Source organism: Podarcis tiliguerta, assembly GCF_965153285.1.
Source record: "Podarcis tiliguerta genome assembly, chromosome: 6".
NCBI classification, from domain to species: Eukaryota; Metazoa; Chordata; class Lepidosauria; order Squamata; family Lacertidae; genus Podarcis; species Podarcis tiliguerta.
In genome coordinates this window covers 88,490,471-88,511,305 of record NC_139539.1, presented here as the reverse complement: position 1 = coordinate 88,511,305, position 20,835 = coordinate 88,490,471, and the positions used below count along the sequence as shown (strand labels likewise).

Here is a 20,835-nt window from a genome sequence, read left to right as displayed (position 1 = left end):
AGACTGAAAGTTGGTATTCCTAACCTTGTGTTCTAGCCCAGGCTTCCTCAACCTCAGCCCTTCAGGTGTTTTTGGCCCACAACTCCCATGATACCTAGCTAGCAGGACCAGTGGTCAGGGTTGATGGGAATTGTAGTCTCAAAACATCAGGAGGACCGAGGTTGAGGAAGCCTGTTCTAGCCAATTGGCTATTGCACATCCCAAATTCTAACTTGGATGTGGCTGGATTCTGGATTCACAGAGGCTGTTCTGTGAAACTGGTCAACAGAATAGAATAGGCATCCCCAAACTCGGCTCTCCAACTGCTTGGGGCAGGGGTCTGCAACCTTTAAGACAAAAAGAGCCACTTGGACCCATTTCTGAAGGAAAAAAAACCTGGGAGCCGCAAAACCATTGCGACATTTAAAGCATGCGCGCCGCTGCCCTCCGATCTGACAGCGGGCGGGAAGGTGACGTCGCCGTCACAGCCAGTACAGTGCCCACCACAGTGGGGAGTGTGGGGCGCACAATGCGCCTCCTCCCCTCGCTAGTATCCGCCCCGGAGCCGCGGCAAAGGTGTAAAAGAGCCACATGCGGCTCCAGAGCCGCGGGTTGCAGACCCCTGGTTTGGGGACTACAACTCCCATCATCCCTAGCTAACAGGACCAGTGGTCAGGGATGATGGGAATTGTAGTCCCAAAACATTTGGAGGGCCGAGTTTGGGGATGCCTGGAATAGAATGTCTATTGCTGGGTAATCCAAACTCCTCATGGGTGGTCTGGTTCTCCAATAAAGTTTGTCCCTAACTTCTTTTATATACTGCCTAGGAGAACCCATAACGGAATGGTACCTTGGCCCATGTAGGTTCAGGCTTGGATATGATACAGTCCTGTGTTCTCCAGGCCTCCTTTGCAGGCCAGGTGGGATTATCAATTTAATAATAAAGGAATAATAAGCACTCTAAGCCTGTGAGACCCAAATATTTACATAGCATGGAGTGGGGATTACAAAAGGCTTCAGTTGGTGCAAAATGGGAGAGTGCCCAAGTGAAATGTGGTCTACAGCAGCTCTGTGGAGTTTCTGGCCTGTTCCGGCATCCTAATTTGACCCGCAAGGCCACCTTCCTCAAACTGGGTACACCTGTGGGACAGGTAAAGATGCCGTTCCCTGCTGAAAGCAGGTTTGCTGGCACCACCAATCAGCTGATTGGCAGTGCCAACGAAGCCCTGTGCCTTTGCTTACGTGATTTGATTTCAAACCACGCAGGCACAGGAAACTAGGTTTGCTGGCACAGTTGACCATTGGTGCCTGCAAAGCCTTGTCCCAGTTTTGATTTCAAACTGCATGGGCAAAGGACTTGCCCTGATGTCATTATTACAGCAATAAGGGTTGCTCAGGCTAGCATGAAAATTAGGAATCAGGGGTCTGGGTTAAGTTGAGGCATGTCACTAAGGGAAGAAGATTTCCCTCTCTAGCTTAAAAGGCTAGTGCTGTAAATTAGCTTCTTAGTGATGAGGAGATTATTGTTTTAGATCATGCTTCGAAGTATTTGAGGGGTGTTGATTCTACTACAATAGGTAGAAAGCTGTGGTTTGATCTGCAAATTTCTGAACATTGGCCATAAAATAGGCCCGGGTGAGATGTAATTAAGGTTGTTTGATTTAATTGACCTGGGACTGCATCTGTTTTAATGCCGAGTGCTGGAATTGCCCATGAGTGCAGGATATCTTCTGCTGAGATTAAAACTCAGATAGGGGATTCTCTTGGGACTACAACTCGATGATCAACTTCTAGTAGGTGGAAATTTCCGGGATGTAGGTCGTATGTTGGGACTATGTAGGAGTCAAACAGCAGATTTTCATAGTCTGTATAGTCGTAGCTTCAGTATCACTGGTGGCCAATGGCTTTAATAGTTAAAAGAGGGTTGTTAATTTCATCTATTTAATGAAGGATTTCGAGGGAGGGGAGTGCAATTAGGATTAAAATGATTGCGGGGAGGATAATTCAGATTATTTCCACTTCTTGGGCATCTATAGTATTAGTGTGAGTTTTGTTGATAATATAAGACTAATAATATATAGTACCAAGGCACTGATTAAAACAACAATTATTAATGCATGGTCATGGAAGTGAAGAAGTTCTTATATCATGGGGGAGGCTGCATTTTGGAAGCCTAGTTGTGCTGGGTGTGCCACATAGGCTTGATTGACCTATAATTCAGCGCTGACAGAGCTATGTAATTTATTTACTTGGACCTCATAAGGAGAGAAACTTAAGAGGCTGTGTGACTGGCTTGAAAGTGGTTAGAGGTGGTTCAAGTCACCCCTCCCTTGAGGTTTGTACATAGGTTGATTCTTCGTAGATATGATATGGGGGCGGGCAGCCGAGAAGTCATTCCAAGTTTGTGTTTGTTAATTCGAGGGTAAGTACTTAATGTTTAGATGCCAGAGGTTCTCAGATAATAAATATTATTATAATTACTGCTGTCAGTGAAATTAAGGAGCCAACTGATGAAACAGTATCGCAGAAGCCGCTGGATAGTCGGAGTAACGTCAGGGCATGCCCGCTAATCCAAGGAAATGTTGTGGAAAGAATATTATGTTGACTTCAGTAAATATTATGCCAAATTGAATTTTTGTTCATGAGGACTGCAAAGCATAACCTGGCCACAGTGATCCATGCGAAGGTCATCTCCAGGCTTGACTACTGTAATTCGCTCTACGCGGGGCTGCCCTTGAAGCTGACCCAGAAACTCCAGTGGGTACAGAATGCTGCAGCGAGGCTCCTCACGGGGTCTCTGCCATGGGAGCATATTCACCCAGTGCTTTTCAAACTGCACTGGCTCCCGGTGGAGTACAGGGTCAGATTTAAGGTGCTGCTTTTGACTTTTAAAGCCCTTCACGGCCTAGGACTCTCATACCTACGGGACCACCTCTCCCGGTATGCCCCACGGAGAGCCTCAAGGTCCATAAATAGCAACACCCTAGTGGTCCCAGGCCCTAAGGAAGTTAGATTGGCTTCAACCAGAGCCAGGGCCTTTTCAACACTGGCCCCTGCCTGGTGGAATGCTCTGCCTCACGAGACCAGGACCCTGCAGGATCTGATTTCTTTCCGCAGAGCCTGTAAGACAGAGTTGTTCCGCCTGGCCTTTGGCTTGGAGCCAATTTGATTCCCTCCCTCTCTTTCTTTTTTCCTTTCCTTCTTCTCCTGCAATGAGGCTACATTTTAATATTTTAATGTTTCAATATTTTAATGCTGTATTTTAATTTCGTTTTTAAGTTGTAATCATTCAACTTGTTTTTATTATTGCTTGTAAGCCGCTCTGAGCCCGGCCTTGGCTGGGGAGGGTGGGGTATAAATAAAAATTATTATTATTATTATTATTATTATTATTATTATTATTATTATTAAAGAGCAGAAATCAGTGGGCAAATCCACCTATAATTGCAAATACAGCTCCTATTGATAGGACATAATGGAAATGGGCAACTTCATAGTAGGCATCATGAATAATAATATCTAATGAGGAGTTGGCTAAAATAATACCTGTAAGGCCGCCTACCGTAAATAAAAAAATGAATCCCAGGGCCCAAAATATAGCGGCATCCCATTTAATTGTTCCGCCGTGAAGGGTTGCAAGTCAACTAAATACTTTTACTCCAGTAGGAATGGCAATAATTATTGTGGCTGAGGTAAAATAGTCTCGGGTGTCAATGTCCATACCTACGGGAAATATGTGGTGGGCCCATACAATGAAGCCTAGAAAGCCAATTGATATTATGGCTCACACTATACCTATGCAGCCGAATGGTTCTTTTTTTCCTGCATAGCATGTGGCGATATGGGAAATTATGCCAAAGCCACAGAGAATGAGGATGTATACTTCTGGATGACCAAAAAAAATTAAAATAGGTGTTGGTAGAGAATTGGGTATCTTCCTCCTGCTGGGTCAAAAATGATGTGTTTAGGTTTCGATCTGTTAGTAGCATTGTAATTCCTGCGGCCAAGACGGGAAGCTTAGTATAAGTTAAGTGCATGTAACATATTAGGCTTAGTAAAGTGGTTAAGGCCAGGGCAGTTGCTAGAGGGATGAGGTGGTTGGTAGTTAATTCTTCTAGAATTAATCATTTAGGTAAGAAGCCAGTTAATGGGGGGAGTCCCCCTAATGCTATAAGGGTAATTATTGTGATGGTGGAGAGTGTTGGAGAGATTACTCATATTGTTCCAAAATCTTTGGCGGTTTTTGCAGTTGAAGTGATGAAAATTAGGAACATGGAGGTAGTTATTAATGGATAAATTATTAAGGTTAGAAGAAGAAGTTTCTGGCAGATAGGGGAGATGGCAGCTATTCAGCCTAGGGGTCCGATTGACGAAAATGCTATGATTTTTCATAGTTGGGTTTGATTTAGTCCAGATCATCCTCCAGTTAAGGTAGAGAAAATAGCTAGTAGTAATAAAATTGTTGTTGGGAGTTGATTAGAAGTTATATATAGTAGAGATATTGGTGGTAATTTTTGTCATGTTGCAATAATTAGAGCAGTTGTTATGCCTTGTATGACTTCTGGGAGTCAGAAGTGTATTGGAACCAGGCCCAATTTTATGGCTAGGGCAATTGTTAGTATGGTGGAGGTTGGTTGTGTGGTGAGTAGAGTAATATCTCAAATTCCAGTGTGTCGCATTAAGAATGCTTGAAAATAAAATGATGGATGAGGCCATTGCTTGATTGATAAAATATTTTGTTGCGACTTCAGTGGCTCGTGGATGATGTTGTTTGGCCAGGATTGGGTTAATGACTAGGGTGTTTAATTCTAGTCCACTTCAGGCTAGAAATCAATGGTAGCTCTGAGGGCCAAGCTGGAAATTAAAATGGATAAGATGTAGGGGCTCATTAGTAAAGGAAGGGTGAAAGAGGTGATGACAGGTGACCCCACCTAGGCCCGAAGTCACCCCCTCAACCAGGCCTCAAAACTGTCCAAAATTCATTTCTGTCTTCTAAAAAATCCACAGCTAAAGTTTTCCTCTGTTTTCTCACAAGATGCATAGGAAAAATGTTATTCTTTTATCAGTACAAGAAGGCTTCAAAAGGCTAATGAGTAGGCTCTGTCATTGCCAAGAATACTCAAGTCTGAGAACTGACTTTATTTCATTCAGTTGCAACATCTTGAGCACTCTGAAACCCCTTGGCTTCTCACCCCCCCCCTTTCCTGGGAAGAGTCCCAAGACAGGAGCTTTCTGTTCATGCTCAGGGGAACTCATGGGGCAGGACTCCTGAAGAGGAGGAGAAAGGGGAGGGAACTGGAAGGGAAATATATACTCTGTGCAAATGGCTGTGAACCCGTGCTCGTTTGTGAACTATCACACTTGCTCCTTCTACCAGTTCATGGATGGTAGAAATAAAGCGTTTTCTCCGAAACTATTCCTTGAGTGTCTGTTTGACTCCCACTCCCTCTCCCGGGCGCAATATTTTTTCCCACCCGAGGGCAAAGCCTCATAAGGCTACAAGGGTTTAACCAACATTTTTGGGATATGGGCCCAAGAGCTTTGTTAGCTGACTTTACTAGAAGGTAGTATAGTGGGAGCAGAGGGTCTTGGAGTCTCAGGTGTGGGTTCGAATCCCATTCTTTTAGAGGAGGTGAGGGATTATAAATCCCTGTGGTTTACTCTATCAAAGTAATCCCTAATTTCTCGGGCACACAGCTTGGTAATAGTTATTAATTTAGTGGCGGGAACCCTGATAGTGAGATTCGAAGTGAGATATACCACAAGTATGGTGCTAGTGTGGCAGGGAAAAATTGTTTTCATAGGAGGTGTATTAATTGATCATAACGAAATCGTAGGTAAGAGGCTCGAGCCCATAAGAATCCAGTGGTAGTTTTTGCTGTTAGGTTAATTGTAAATAATTCTGTTTGTGTGGTTATGGTAGGGCTAAAGAATAAAATACATGAGAGTGTGCTTATCATCAAAATGTTTATGTATTCGGCTAGGAAGAAAAGTTCAAACGGTCCTGCCGCATATTCGACATTAAACCCTGAGACAAGTTCAGATTCCACCTTAGTTAAATCAAATGGTGCACGATTTGTTTCTGCTAGGGTTGATACGAATCATATTATTGCGAGGGGTTATGTGGGTAGGATTAGTCAAATGTGTCCTTGCATAATGGTAAGGGTGTGTAGTGTGAAGGTGCCAGTCAGTCTAATAATTGAAAGTGGAATAATGCCCAGGGTAACTTCATATGAGATTGTTTGTGCAATGGCTCGTAGCGCCCCTATTAGGGCGTATTTTGAGTTAGATGCTCATCTGTTTTGTTTTTTTGTTGTTGTTTTTTAAATGATATTTATTAGAAATTTAATAATTACAGAAGAAGGAGAAGGAAGAAAAAATACAATAAAAAGGGGGTGGAAATTAAGAAATACATAGAGCAACCCCCCCACCCCACTAGAGAAAAAGCAAAAAAATTTAAAAACCCTTCCATTTTTCACAATTCTATCCTTCAATGGCTTATTTCCTCGACCTCCTCCCACCTCCCTTTTTTGTATTCTAGTTAATAATTAAGTCAGCAAATTCTTTCCATCTTTCACTGCTTACTATCATTTAATTATCTTAATCCATTTTAACCTTATCTTCCCATCAACATCTTAAAAATTATCTATACTTCACTCTAATAAAGAGGGGGGGAAAGAACCTTAAATCTTAAACCCTTAAATCCTAAAATCTTAAGTCCTTATCATATTTCAACTAAAGTCATATAGATTCATTCCACCATCTCCCAACATTCCTTAATTATACAATATTATACTAAATAATGTTTTTTAAAAATTCCAATCTTCTTCCACCGTCTCTTCTCCCTGGTGTCGGATTTTGTCAGTCTTTTCTATCAATTCAATATAGTTCATCAACCTGGTGCTCTTGTGCCCAAGGCTCTTAACTCTTCTCCCTGCCCTGCCTGCAAGTTTCTTTTAGTGCCAAAAATTAAGTCCCAAAGGGCTTTCTTCTCAAGAGCTCCTTTATCCCATCTCAGCATGTTTGCCCATGCTCCATATTCAAAGTTGTAATCCAAGAGATGTTCCAAGGCATACTCCACAGGCTTTTCCAGTCTTTCCCACAGTGCCTCCCTCCAACAGATAATCTACCCATCTTGCCTTATTCAGTCCAAGCGGGGCACTGTCTCTCCAATTCTGGCTCTCAGACTCCATCACCTCAGAATTCAACTTATGTCCATCAATTTGATTCAGTGGGGCCAGGGCCTCCACTTGAATTTCTTCTTGAGGAGCAGAAACAATTTGTTCCATCTTCTTCTCCAAAACTTGCTGTTTCAAAGTTGGTTCCTGAATCACATCCCGAGCAGTTCCTATAGAATTACTCACTTTTTGTTCCAAGTCAGATACACTTTGTTCCAAGTCAGAAACACTTTGTCCCCAAGTGTCCAATTTCTTTATCGTCAAGTCCGTCTTTTCATGTAGTTGCTCCAACAGAGCATTTATTTTATCAAGCGCGTTCACTAGAGCTTCTTGTTTTTCCATTCTTATCCAAAGACTTTCCAAGGTCGCTTATTTCTCTGCCTTTGTTTCTTAGTGGAAAATTCCACTTCGCAGTTATAACAGTTGCAAAAGTTTCAGAAGCTCCCTCTATAGGCAACAGTTTCTATTTTTGTTATTCCAAATCAAAATCCAGTAACAAAATTACTATTCAGCTTTTCTTCTTTTTAAGTAACACAAGAGCAATGCAAAAAAAGTATATATCTCAATTCAACCGTCCATCAGGATATATTCCATTCCCCATTGTTAGTTTTTTTCAGATCATAAAACTTTTTGACAGCCCGATCCCAGGCTCGAGACAGTGGTAAATTAACTCGTCTCCTTCACTCTCCTGCAGGTTTAAATTGTCCACAAAAGGTTCCCCCCTCTTCCTCTGCTTCCAAGGGGGTATTCAATATCTTAAATGGTGAAAGTTTAGTACTTTACAGAGTACTTTTCCCAGGCTTTAGCTTGCGACGTCTTTGCTTTGATCTTTTTACAAAACAGAAGGCGGACTTCCTGTTTAGACCTTCACGTTTAAATGCCGAATTTAAATGTTTGGTAATCCAATTTTCTGTTTACTTACGAATATTTACTTAGAGTCCAAATGTCCATAGGAAAAGTCGGCGCTTTCTGGCAACAGCAATGTGGCTTCACTCCTTGAAAATAGCGGTTGATTCGATGTACCGCGCCACTCACCCCACGTTGCTCCGGAGCCCTGAAACCGGGTCTCCCCGTGAGTAGGGGAGGCGCAAAAGGTACCTGCCGAATCCCAAGTCCACGGGCTTCTTCCGCCCGTGGTTTCTAGCGGGTCTCCGCCTCGCCGTGGCGGTCAGACCCTAGTTTCCAAGGAGCAGATTCATCCGAGATGGAGGAAATCCGCCATTACCAGAGGCGCCAACCCGGAAGTCGAGTTAGATGCTCATCTGGACCATAAGATTGTGTAGACTATTATGCTTAAGAGGGCATGAAGAAATAGAACGCCTATGTTTATGTCTGCTAGGGGGTGTGGTATTGGTACTGGAGTTCATATTATGAGGGCTAATAAAAGGGCTAAAGTTGGTGCCAGGATAAATAATATAGGGGATGTATATGTTGGGTGAATGGGCTCTTTAATAAATAGTTTTACTCCATCAGCAATTGGTTGTAAAATGCAAAAGGCCTACTATGTTTGGACCTTTTCAGAGTTGCATAGAGCCTAAAATTCTGCGTTCAAGTAGCATTAGAAACGCTACAGCAATGAGAATGGGAATGATGTATGTAACAGGATTAATTATGTCATAATAATAATAATAATAATAATAATAATATAATAATAACAACAACAACAACAATAATAATAATAATAATTTTTATTTATATCCCACCCTCCCCAGCCAAGGCCGGGCTCAGAGCGGCTTACAAGCAATAATAAAAACAAGTTGAATGATTACAACTTAAAAACACACTTAAACACAACTTAAAAATGCAACATTAAAATCTTGAAACATTAAAATATTAAAATGTAGCCTCATCACAGGAGGAGAAGGAAAAGAAAAAAGAAAGAGAGGGAGGGAGGGAATCAAACTGGCTCCAAGCCAAAGGCCAGGCGGAACAACTCTGTCTTACAGGCCCTGCAGAAAGAAATCAGATCCTGCAGGGCCCTGGTCTCATGAGGCAGAGCGTTCCACCAGGCGAGAGGCAGAGTTGAAAAGGCCCTGGCTCTGGTTGAAGCCAATCTAACTTCCTTAGGGCCCAGGACCACTAGGGTGTTGCTATATATGGACCTTAAGATCCTCCGTGGGGCACACCGGGAGAGATGGTCCCATAGGTACGAGGGTCCTAGGCCGTGAAGGGCTTTAAAAGTCAAAAGCAGCACCTTAAATCTGACCCTGTACTCCACCGGGAGCCAGTGCAGCTTGAAAAGCACTGGGTGAATATGCTCCCATGGCAGAGACCCCGTGAGGAGCCTCGCTGCAGCATTCTGTACCCGCTGGAGTTTCTGGGTCAGCTTCAAGGGCAGCCCTGCGTAGAGCGAATTACAGTAATCAAGCCTGGAGATGACCGTCGCATGGATCACTGTGGCCAGGTCGGGGCGGGAAAGGTAAGGGACCAACTGCTTGATGCGGCGAAGGTGGAAAAATGTCGCCTTGGCTGTTGCTGTAACTTGCGCCTCCATGGAAAGGGAGGCGTCAAGGATTACACCCAAACTCTTAATGGAAGGCAACGGCACTAATTGGGATAATGTATATTTAATTTTTCATGGGGTAAATCAGTTAATGCACTATATACATAATAGTAAGTAGATAATCACCTGTAGTAAGTACAAGTAAAGTGGCAGGTGTAGAAGGAGGCAAAAAAGCTGCATAAAGCAGCAGGATGGCGATGATGGCGGATAATTTTATAGAGGTTAGCATAATAGTTGGAGTTGGTTTTGTTGGTAAAATAGTGGCTATGAGGATTAGGCCTGTTAGAAGGCTTCCAATGGCAAGACGAATAATGGGGTTAGTAAGGGTCAGGGGTGTTTCATTTATAATGGATGTTGTTGTTTGTGGTGTATTTAATTGGACGTAAAAAGTTATTCGTAAGGTGTAGGTTGCGGTTACTATTGTTGCAAAAAGTGTAAGTATAAGGGCTCAGGCGTTTAGGTGGGAGTTATTTATGGTTTCAATAATTGTATCTTTTGAATAGAAGCCCGATAAAAAGGGAGTTCCTGTAAGGGCAAGATTTCCGATGGTTAAACAGGTAGCTGTCGCTGGTAATATTTTTTGTATGCCCCCTATTTTTCAGATGTCTTTAAGTTGTGACTAATTGCGCCGGAGCATAAGAATAGTATAGCCTTGAAGAAGGCATGGATTGAGATGTGAAGGAAGGCGAGTTGAGGTTGGTTTAGGCCAATAGGTATCAGGCCTAGTTGGCTAGAGGTTGAAAAAGAGCAATCCCGGTGGGGTGCCATCGCAGCTGCGCCCCCAGAAATGGTGTGCCACGCCCCCCCAGGACACACGCCAGCTACGCCCCCACCTGCTCTCCGTCCCCCGGTGCATGAAGCTCCGCCCCTGCCTGCTTGTTGGAAACAGTTTGGGAATCTCTTTCTCTTGTACAGCGGCACCTCTTTCCATACTACCCCCTCTAAAAAGTGGTGAAGGCCTTATATTTGTTGACAGATGAATTTTGCAGAACATATGCAGAGAAATTGCACTGAAAAAGAGTGATCGCATGTTACATTTGAAGGGAAAAAAGCAAATGGCCCAGGGAAGCCATGGCCATATCCTCCGAATCTTCTGACCATATTCCTGTTGCTTTCAGCTCTTAAGTTTAATCACTGGAAGTCCTGGAGTTTGTCCCCACCCCCCGAAATGTTCTAATGTACTTCTTATAATTATTTTCCTCAGCGAGCTATTTGAAGTGAAAGACATCCAGACCTTACATCATGTGTTCATTGCTTTCTTCATCATGATCATTCTCAGCACCCTCATAGTAGACTCCATTGATGAAGGAAGGTAGGAAAATATTGAAGGGATCAGCTGGAGGTTGGTTTGAAAATGTATCTGCATGCAAAGTCTTGGAAGATGTGGAGCCCTCCCAGTACTAACTGAAAGGCTGCAGGCTATGCCACAATAACTACAATTTCCCCACATGCGTGTGCTTATCCAAGGGGTCCTGGATCTCTGTAGGGGTTGTATCTGTCTGTATCTCTCTGTTTGCTTTCTTGCTTTAGAGTGTTCTGTGCAATATAAAACCTTAAGGGTGTATACTTAAGTTCAGTATTTGTTTCATAAGATTTATACACTGCCTGATTCTAACCGGCTCTTGGCAGCCATTGATGAGATCGTGCCTAAGCGCCCTCTGCGACCCCGTCGAAACCTGGCACCTTGGTTTACTGAGGAGCTCCGGAAAATGAAGCGGGATCTCAGACGGCTAGAGCGAGTATGGCGATGGACTCGTGACGGAGCCTCAAGAACATCTTATAGGACGCTTATGAAAGCCTATGAGATGGCTATGAAAGCTGCTAAAAAATCTTACTTTGCAGCTTCCATTGCATCCGCTAGCTCAAGCCCGGCACAACTTTTTAGAATAATTAGGTCATTAACATCCTTAGGAGGACAACCAAATCTAAGCACAAATTCGACCCACAGCTGTGAGGCATTCGCGAGCTTTTTTGCGGAGAAAGTCCTGTTGCTCCGCCGTGACCTCCCTGCCAATTTAGATACAGTGACTGAACTGGAGGCCCCTCGACTGACTTCGGGTCCAGTGTTGGACCATTTCGATCGGATACTCCCTACTGATGTGGATAGATTCCTCCAAGTTAGTAGGCCCACCACCTGCCTCCTTGATCCGTGCCCGTCTTGGCTGATTAGGGAATGTCCAGATGTTGTGCGGACCCCCCTGGCTGAAATTATCAATTTGTCCCTTGACATGGGGACATTCCCAGGGGAACTGAAGGAAGCAGTGGTGTGTCCACTCTTAAAGAAAACTTCATTAGATCCCTTAGACCTATCCAATTACCGCCCAGTTTCAAATCTTCCATACCTGGGTAAGGTAATTGAGAGAGCGGTTGCTGAACAGCTTGGTAGGTTTCTGGAGGAAACATTGGCATTGGATCCATTTCAGTCCGGTTTTCGTCCTGGTTTTGGGACGGAGACGGCTCTGGTTGCCCTAACAGATGATCTCCGTAGACAACTAGATCGAGGGGGGTCAGGACTGCTGATCCTTTTAGATTTGTCAGCAGCCTTTGACATGGTCTATCATTATCTTCTGGACCACCGCCTCGCAGACGTGGGGATACAGGGCATAGCCTGGAACTGGTTGTGCTCTTTTATCTCTGGTCGGGGACAGAGGGTGGCACTAGGGAGGGAAATGTCGTCGCGCCACTCCTTGGTGTGTGGAGTGCCGCAGGGCGCAATTCTCTCCCCGATGCTTTTTAACATCTTTATGCGCCCCCTTGCCCAGATTATCCGGAGCTTTGGGCTGGGCTGTCACCAATATGCTGATGACACTCAGCTCTATCTGTTGATGGATGGCCACACCGACTCGAACACACTGACCAGATGTTTGGAAGCTGTGGCTGGATGGTTTCGTGGGAGCCGATTGAAACTAAATCCTTCGAAGACAGAGGTCCTATGGCTGGGTCGGGATGGCATGGGGATGAGGGACCAACTCCCTTCTCTTGCGGGGGCCCAGTTAGTGCCATTGCCTTCCGTTAAGAGTTTGGGTGTAATCCTTGATGCCTCCCTTTCCATGGAGGCGCAAGTTACAGCAACAGCCAAGGCGACATTTTTCCACCTTCGCCGCATCAAGCAGTTGGTCCCTTACCTTTCCCGCCCCGACCTGGCCACAGTGATCCATGCGACGGTCATCTCCAGGCTTGATTACTGTAATTCGCTCTACGCAGGGCTGCCCTTGAAGCTGACCCAGAAACTCCAGCGGGTACAGAATGCTGCAGCGAGGCTCCTCACGGGGTCTCTGCCATGGGAGCATATTCACCCAGTGCTTTTCAAGCTGCACTGGCTCCCGGTGGAGTACAGGGTCAGATTTAAGGTGCTGCTTTTGACCTTTAAAGCCCTTCACGGCCTAGGACCCTCGTACCTACGGGATCGCCTCTCCTGGTATGCCCCACGGAGAGCCTCAAGGTCCATAAATAACAACACCCTAGTGGTCCCAGGCCCTAAGGAAGTTAGATTGGCTTCAACCAGAGCCAGGGCCTTTTCAGCTCTGGCTCCGGCCTGGTGGAACGCTCTGCCTCATGAGACCAGGGCTCTGCAGGATCTGATTTCTTTCCGCAGGGCCTGTAAGACAGAGTTGTTCCGCCTGGCCTTTGGCTTGGAGCCAATTTGATTCCCTCCCTCCCTCTCTTTCTTTTCCTTTTCCTTCTCCTCCTACGATGAGGCTACATTTTAATATTTTAATGTTCCATTATTTTAATGTTGTATTTTATTTTTGTTTTTAAGTTGTAATCATTCATCTTGTTTTTATTATTGCTTGTAAGCCGCTCTGAGCCCGGCCTTGGCTGGGGAGGGCGGGGTATAAATAAAAATTATTATTATTATTATTATTATTATTATTATTATTAAAGGAACCTCAAAGCGGTTTACGAAAGATAAAACAAGAAAACCATGGAAAAAATCACAACCATACTCTAAAACATACAAAACTTAAAATACTAAAAAAGATTAAAAGTACCTCAACTTTTATTATAGAATTACTTAGCTGTTACTGATTTAACCTGATGGAATATATATTTTAACCCAAGTATATGATTTTAACTTTCTGTGTTGTTTGAATCTCTTTTGAAGGTTGGTGGTGAAGTTTGATCTCCTGGGCTACGCTTTTGGCAAATCCTCTGTCGTTGCTTCCACTTGGCTTTACATGTTCCTGTCCACCCTGACTGTGCCCTATGGGCTCTTCCTGCTGTGGGCCCAGGGCTACCATGGTTCCTCCCACAAGACAATCCGCTCTGCTTTCTTTGGGGGTCTCCTCATGATCTTCCAAATATTTGCGCTTGGAGTGGTTCCAGCTTACATTGTCATTGCCTACCGTTTACCACCAGCCTCTGCTAGCATAGTGATCTTTGAGCAGGTGAGTTTCATGTGGAGAGCTAGTTTCTTGTGGATGTAGCTAAAGGTCATTTCACAAAGCTTGAATTAGCAAAATTCTGCTTTATGCCAGGATTTGAGTCCTTAGCTAACCTGTAATTTTGTGTACACATTCTACTTTTGCTTCTGCCTGACTTGGGGAAATATTAACGGTGACAAGTTTTCATTTTTCCCCAGAGATTGAGCCTGAGGGTATTAGAAATGGTCGGATGCAAAAAGAAATGCACCATAATTCTTAAGGTCTAGTAGGTACTTCTGTTTTCAGATACGCTGATGGTTTAAACCACTAATAACTTGCTGCAAACACCCTCTTTTTGAGCACGATGAAGGAGAGAGCAATGCCAGTACAACTGGAAGCATTCTTGGAGGATACTGATTATCTCGACCTCTTGCATTCTGGGTGCAGACCTGGCTTGAGACTGAATCTGCTTTGGTCTCACCTTCATCAAAAGAGGGGCAGAGGAGCTTTTGATGCTATTGACCATGGTATCCTTCTGGACCATCTCTCACTTAATTGTAAGATGTCAAATACATTTTATCTGTTATTCCACTCCTTTAGGTGCGCCTGCTGATGAAAGGCTACTCTTTCATTAGGGAGAATACTTCTCGAATACTTTCCTTTACGCCACAGAAGACAAGTGAGTGACTGTTTCCTACAATAATTGTACAGCTGTGGGGATGAAGGCACCCTCCCCTCTTCCTGTTCTGAGGGTTGGGTTCTGTGACATGGAGACAATTCAAAGACCTGTTCTAGTTCAGAAGAATGTGTGTATGGGCCTCCCCATGTTTGGCAAGATTACCAATGCCATGCAACTTGTCAGTCTTCTAATGCTTATTGGAATAGGAGTACACATCTTGCAAAGGAAATAAGAGAATCCTGGGTTTAGTGGAACAGGGGAAAGTGCTCTGACAATAGGGGGCTTATTTGGGGTGGGAGGGCGTTAAACCTGGGGTGGACTAGAGGTAAGGGACTTGTCACAGACTTGCCTTACTCATTGGGGGGGGGGGGTAGAATAAGTATGGCATACAAACCATCTCATTGGACTGAGAAATTGTATAAATTTATTACTGCTAAACTCAAGCATTAATGAACAGTTTGAGACCCATAGAAAATAGGATGGAACCCTGTGGGTTTATTTTTTACTGTGTGGCATTATCTGGTACTAAACGACTCTCTCCCTTCTGCTTTTTCAGACACCGTCCAAGTTCCTAAAGTTTCCCAGTACCTGTATTTCCTCTTTGCTCCCACCCTTATTTACAGAGATGCCTATCCCCGGTAATGTCAATGTAGTTGCTCCATTGTGACTTGGCAGTTCTTATAGCCATTGTGATGGTGAGGTTGGACTGGATGCATGCTTCATAATGGAGGGCATAACACACGGGTTGGAAACCTCAGGCCCAGGGGGCAGGTGCAGTCCTCTGCAGTGGCGTGGCATGGTGGGGTCACAGGCACAGTTGCCCTGAGCGCTAAATTGTTATGGCACTCGGGGCAACCTCAATATAACTGCACATTCTGTCGCTGGGGTCCATTGAAAACAGCTTCTCCATGCGAACCAGAGTGACCTCTCCAGACCCTAGAACGACTCTTCTTATGTCTCCTGGGCGATGCAGATAGTATTAGGCAGTTGAATGGGTTTCTCTCCCTCCCACCCAACCTCTCCACACGGCCCCAGGCAACCCACGCTACACCACTGGCCTCTGAGCCTCTCTATCTATTGCACTACCCACTTTTGCCTCTGACCCTACCCACCGCTGGGTCTCTAACTTAACTCATGGTCCTGAATTTCAGTGGGTCTTCTCTGAGTAAAGGTTACTTGAAGACAACCATTTGTTTCTCTGAATTTTCCCAGAGCAGGCCTAGTAGGATCCAAAATGCATTGGTTCAATGCATATCTCTTTTGAGCACACCAGAGCTTTTTGCTTCTGGTTCCAATAACAGGTGCTGAGTCTGACCATTTTGGCTTTAAGATATTCTACACTTCATGGGTTTTGATGGGATTTTTATATATAAGGTTCTAGAGTTCCTTTGTAGAAGTTGCTGTGTTATACAGGGTTGTCTTTCTATTTTCCATGGTATTCCACATTCTCCAGTCTGTATATCCTATTGCCCTCAACTACTCCTTTCCTTCTTTATGCAAAATAACAAACTGATTTAAAAAAATAGTAGTGCAGCTGCACATTTAGTAAAACATGACATTTGAGCAAAATCATAACTAGCAAACAGACATTCTTACATTAAATATTTGCTGTTCTGGAATAGATATTGGATTGTGTTTACTGCAGACTACGTCAGCTTTGCTGTTATTTTTTTATTGCACTTATTAGTTGCTTTTATCATGGAAAGTAACTCAAAGTGATTTGCTGTCTAGCAGTTTTTGTAAAATTCTCGCAAATTGGGTTTCAGTTGATGCCAAGCAAGTTCTTAACTTGATTTATGTGTAATGACTGTGATTTCCTTTTCTTTTCAGAAATCCTACAATAAGATGGAGCTATGTAGCTACCATGTTTGCAGAGGTTAGATATTTCTGTTCCTTTGGGGATTTCTGTGTTTCAGCAGATAATTATACAGCCTTGAAAGCTGATAAGAGTTACTGGTTCATAAAAATATGTACTAGCCTACCAGACTGCACAAGCTTGTATTAGTCATTTTTATTTTGGCATTAAAAAAATAGACACAATGCTTTCTGAAGCTTCCATGCCTGTTCACCTGGAATTGCATCCTATTCCCTTAGATTTGGATCACTGAATGAATAATTACCCCTAAACTAATGGCAAACACACCTTCCAATTCTAAGATAAATAAAAGAGTTTCACTTCTCTGAAGACAGGATACAATAGTACTAAACGACAAGCCTTCCTAAACCGACTTTTAACCGATGCCTGTGTGCTAGTCCTCTTATCATCTGTAAACATTTTCCAGAGTTTAGGAAATTATGAACAGTGCAGCAATCTGTATAGTGTATTTTTATTTTGCCGAGTGGAGCAGATCAGCTAATTTCAAGCACGGTCGTATTTCTCAAATGGAGACGTAGTCCTTCCCTGGGCTGGGCTAGCCGTGCAGTGTCACATATCCTAAAAGTTCAAAGGACAATCTTGGATAAAAAGACTACTCTACTCTACTCTACTCTACTCATGGGACCTGCTCCTTGCAGGACAATGAAACCGCTCCCACGGCAGCTGCTGTCAGTAAAGCAGGTGTTCCACCTGGGCCCCTCCACATATACACATGCCAGCAGCGCACCTACCCAGGCCTCCCAACTGCTGGCATAGTAATTCTGCACATGGTGGAGCCCACGTGGAATGCCGTTTATCTGAAAGAAGCAGGGACTATCGTAGTGGCACTGAAACCTTTGGTCAGCTGTTGCCTACGGCTGCATACACACCGGACATTCAAAGCACCTGGCTCCCCCCACAAAGAATCTTGGGAACTGCAGTTTATTTTTATTTTTTTTAATTTAATATTTATTGAATTTTCATGATATAATATGAAAAAACATAACTAAACAGACAAGCAAAAGAAAAAATACAATAAAGAAAAAAACACATTAACATATAAAAAAGAATAAACACACAAAATAACAACAGTTAAAAACAGCTTCATCTTTCAAAGGGAATCTTACATTAGCTTTTTTCCTGGACTTCCCCGTACCTCCCTCCTTTGTATTCCATTTCCATTGTTCGATCAGCAAATCCTTTCCCTCATTTACTTTCATCTCAATTCTTATCTTAAGATTTTGACTTTACCTTTCCCTCACTTTTACCACTATTTTTCCATAAACTTCATAGCTTTCTTACTATAAGCCACTTATTTTAAATCCAGTATCTTTCTAACATTCCTTAATTTTGCAATATTTCTTTAAATTTCTTCCAATCTTCTTCCACCTGATCTTCTCCCTGGTCTCGGATTCTGCCGGTCATTTCTGCCAGTTCCATATAGTCTATCACCTTCATCTGCCATTCTTCCACGGTGGGTAATTCTTGTGTCTTCCAATACTGCGCAATCAGTATTCTTGCTGCTGTTGTGGCATACATAAAAAAAATTTCTATCCTTTCTTGGCACCAATTGGCCGACCATGCCCAGGAGAAAGGCCTCTGGCTTCTTAAGGAAAGTATATTTAAATACCTTTTTCATTTCATTATAAATCATTTCCCAAAAGTTCTTAGTCCTTGGGCACGTCCACCAAAGGTGGAAGAATGTCCCTTCAGTTTCTTTACATTTCCAACATTTATTATCAGGCAACTTATAGATTTTTGCTAGCTTGACTGGTGTCATGTACCACCTGTATATCATTTTCATAATATTCTCTCTTAAGGCACTACATGCCGTAAATTTCATACCGGTGGTCCATAAATGTTCCCAGTCAGCCATCATTATATTATGTCCAACATCCTGTGCCCATTTAATCATAGCAGATTTTACTGTTTCATCCTGCGTATTCCATTTCAACAGCAAGTTATACATTCTTGACAAAGTCTTAGTTTTGGGCTCTAACAATTCTGTTTCCAATTTTGATTTTTCCACCTGGAAGCCAAGTTTCTTATCTAATTTATATGCCTCCATTATTTGATGATAGTGAAGCCAAGCACACACTTTATCTTTCAACTTCTCAAAACTTTGCAATTTCAGTCTGTCTCCTTCTTGTTCTAAAATTTCCCAATATTTCGGCCATTTGGCCTCCATATTGAGCTTTTTGAAAGCCTTCGCTTCCATTGGTGACAACCACCTTGGGGTTTTACTCTCAAGTAGATCTTTATACCTTATCCAGACATTAAACAATGCTTTCCTTACAATGTGGATCTTAAACATTCTATGCACTTTAACCTTCTCATACCATAGATATGCATGCCAGCCAAAAGCATTATTAAATCCTTCTAAGTCCAAAATGTCAGTATTTTCCAGAAGTAGCCATTCTTTCAACCAGCAAAAGGCTGCTGATTCATAATAAATTTTCTGGCCTGGTCTGCAGTTCCAGACCAGGCCAGACGGGAACTGCAGTTTATTAAGGGTGCTGGGAATTAGAGCTCGGGGGGTGGGTTAAAGTGCATGTCTAAGGATTCTTTGGGGAATGTCATGTGCGTTAAATGTATGATGTTTACTCAGCTTAGATCTGGGCATATTGGTAACTGGGATCAGCTTTCTCTCTTACGGATTCCTCCTGTGCTACTTTTATAATCAGGGGCTTTTGTTTTTACTCCTGTCTAGGCCCTTGCGTCACTCTTCTATTTGTACTATATAACTGAAATATACACCTATCCTACATTTCGGAAATATGGCCGAGAGCCCTTTAATGTACGAGGGATGGTCCTTTGCATCTTGAACACCATGCTTCCAAGTGAGTGCTTTTGCCTATCACCCTGGCCCCTTTTAATTCTGGAATTTTTATAAGCAACAAATAAATAATCAGATACAGTGATGATATTGGCAACAACTGGCAGTGTATGGCCTGTTGGATATATGATCTTAGCTTTGTGGTTCCCTGACTTGTAGGGTTCCTGAAAACCTTTTACTGGCACAACAGCTGACGCTGAGCGTGAATCTCATTGTTCTGAGAGAGAACATGGGAAGTTGCCTTACACCGATCAGACCACTGGCCCATCTAGCTCAGCGTCGTCCACACTGACCAGGAGTGGATCTCCAGGGTTTCCAGACAGGGAACTTTTCCTGGCTCTACCTGGAGATGCTGCAGATTGACCTTTTGCATGCAAATGCCTTCCACACTTCCAGAAAGTTCACCATCTTCAGGTCAACACAAATAAACTACTTATGCTGATCATAACCAATTTTCTCCAGCACGTACTTCACTGCTTCATAGTTCTCCTTCAGTGTACTCGAGTGAGCCAGGGGTATAGAGGCAAACTGGTTGCCGTTGTGTAGCAGAACACATTTCAGTGATCGCTTGCTGCTGTCAATGAACAGTCTCCAATCTTTGGGTTCGTACTGTGGCACTCCAAGCTTGAGCAGAAGCTGTGCAATATCTGCACAGTACACCAAGTCCTTCTCTTCCGAGAAAAAACGGAGGTACTCTTGATGCCTGTTGCGGAAGAAGCTGATGCGAGCACTGTCAGAGAGGAGGTTTTTTTCCTTCAATCTGGATGCCAACAGTTCGGCAGAGTCCTTTGACAAGGTGAGGTCGCGAACTAGATCATTCAACTCCTTTTGGGGAAATGGATGTGGAGCATCATCTTCAAGAACCACTTCTTCTTCTTCATGTCCTTCAACACTGGAGGCATCTTCGTCACTAATATCAGGAAGTTCTCCGAAGATAGGCACTGGAATTTCATCACAATGAGCTACAGGATGATGTGCTGATTGAAGATCAGGATTAACTTAGTTTTGATCCCCCAACTTTATGCTTTGCCGCACCAATTTATGGAAGATTTCGAGGTTTTATGACTTCAAACTGATCCCTTTTTGACATAATCAACCAGAACTATCGGACCTGAATACTTCTTGTCATTAAAATAATCATTTCCAATCAAAATAATTATTCGACATGGCATTTTACCCCCACCAACGTCTTCTAAAATGCTCCACACAAGCGTACATGTGAACAAAAACGTAAAAAAAGACATGTGCCCATAGCTCAAAAACTTGACCTGATTGAGCAAAACCAATGTGATTTTTGAATTCAGTGCATCAGATTCGTCCTAAGTCAACTGAAAAAATGCAGACAACAAATTTGCTGTTGACCAGTGTTATCCTCTTTACTAAGGACTTCTTTATCTTTCCATTTCTGAGCATAAAGAATCCTAGCTGCTGTAGTTACATA

At 43.2% G+C, this 20,835-nt stretch overlaps 1 protein-coding gene and 1 long non-coding RNA gene across 5 annotated transcripts in view; both read left to right on the top strand.

Moving 5' to 3' along the window:
• Positions 1 to 20,835, top strand: part of LOC310679787 — a 70,586-nt gene that overhangs the window by 21,762 nt on the left and 27,989 nt on the right. The gene's annotated exons all lie outside the window — the stretch shown is intronic.
• The window catches only part of LOC310679786 (sterol O-acyltransferase 1-like), a 114,301-nt gene that overhangs the window by 78,802 nt on the left and 14,664 nt on the right, over positions 1 to 20,835 (top strand). For all 4 annotated transcript variants that reach the window (XR_014512534.1, XR_014512535.1, XR_014512536.1 and 1 more), the window contains exons 6-11: positions 10,865 to 10,972; positions 13,766 to 14,048; positions 14,625 to 14,703; positions 15,260 to 15,341; positions 16,534 to 16,579; positions 19,269 to 19,398. Coding sequence is in view for 1 of the 4 variants with exons in the window: in XM_083445436.1 (XP_083301562.1) it covers positions 10,865 to 10,972; positions 13,766 to 14,048; positions 14,625 to 14,703; positions 15,260 to 15,341; positions 16,534 to 16,579; positions 19,269 to 19,398 (728 nt within the window). In the remaining 3 variants the exon portion in view is untranslated. The remainder of the gene's footprint in view (positions 1 to 10,864; positions 10,973 to 13,765; positions 14,049 to 14,624; positions 14,704 to 15,259; positions 15,342 to 16,533; positions 16,580 to 19,268; positions 19,399 to 20,835) is intronic.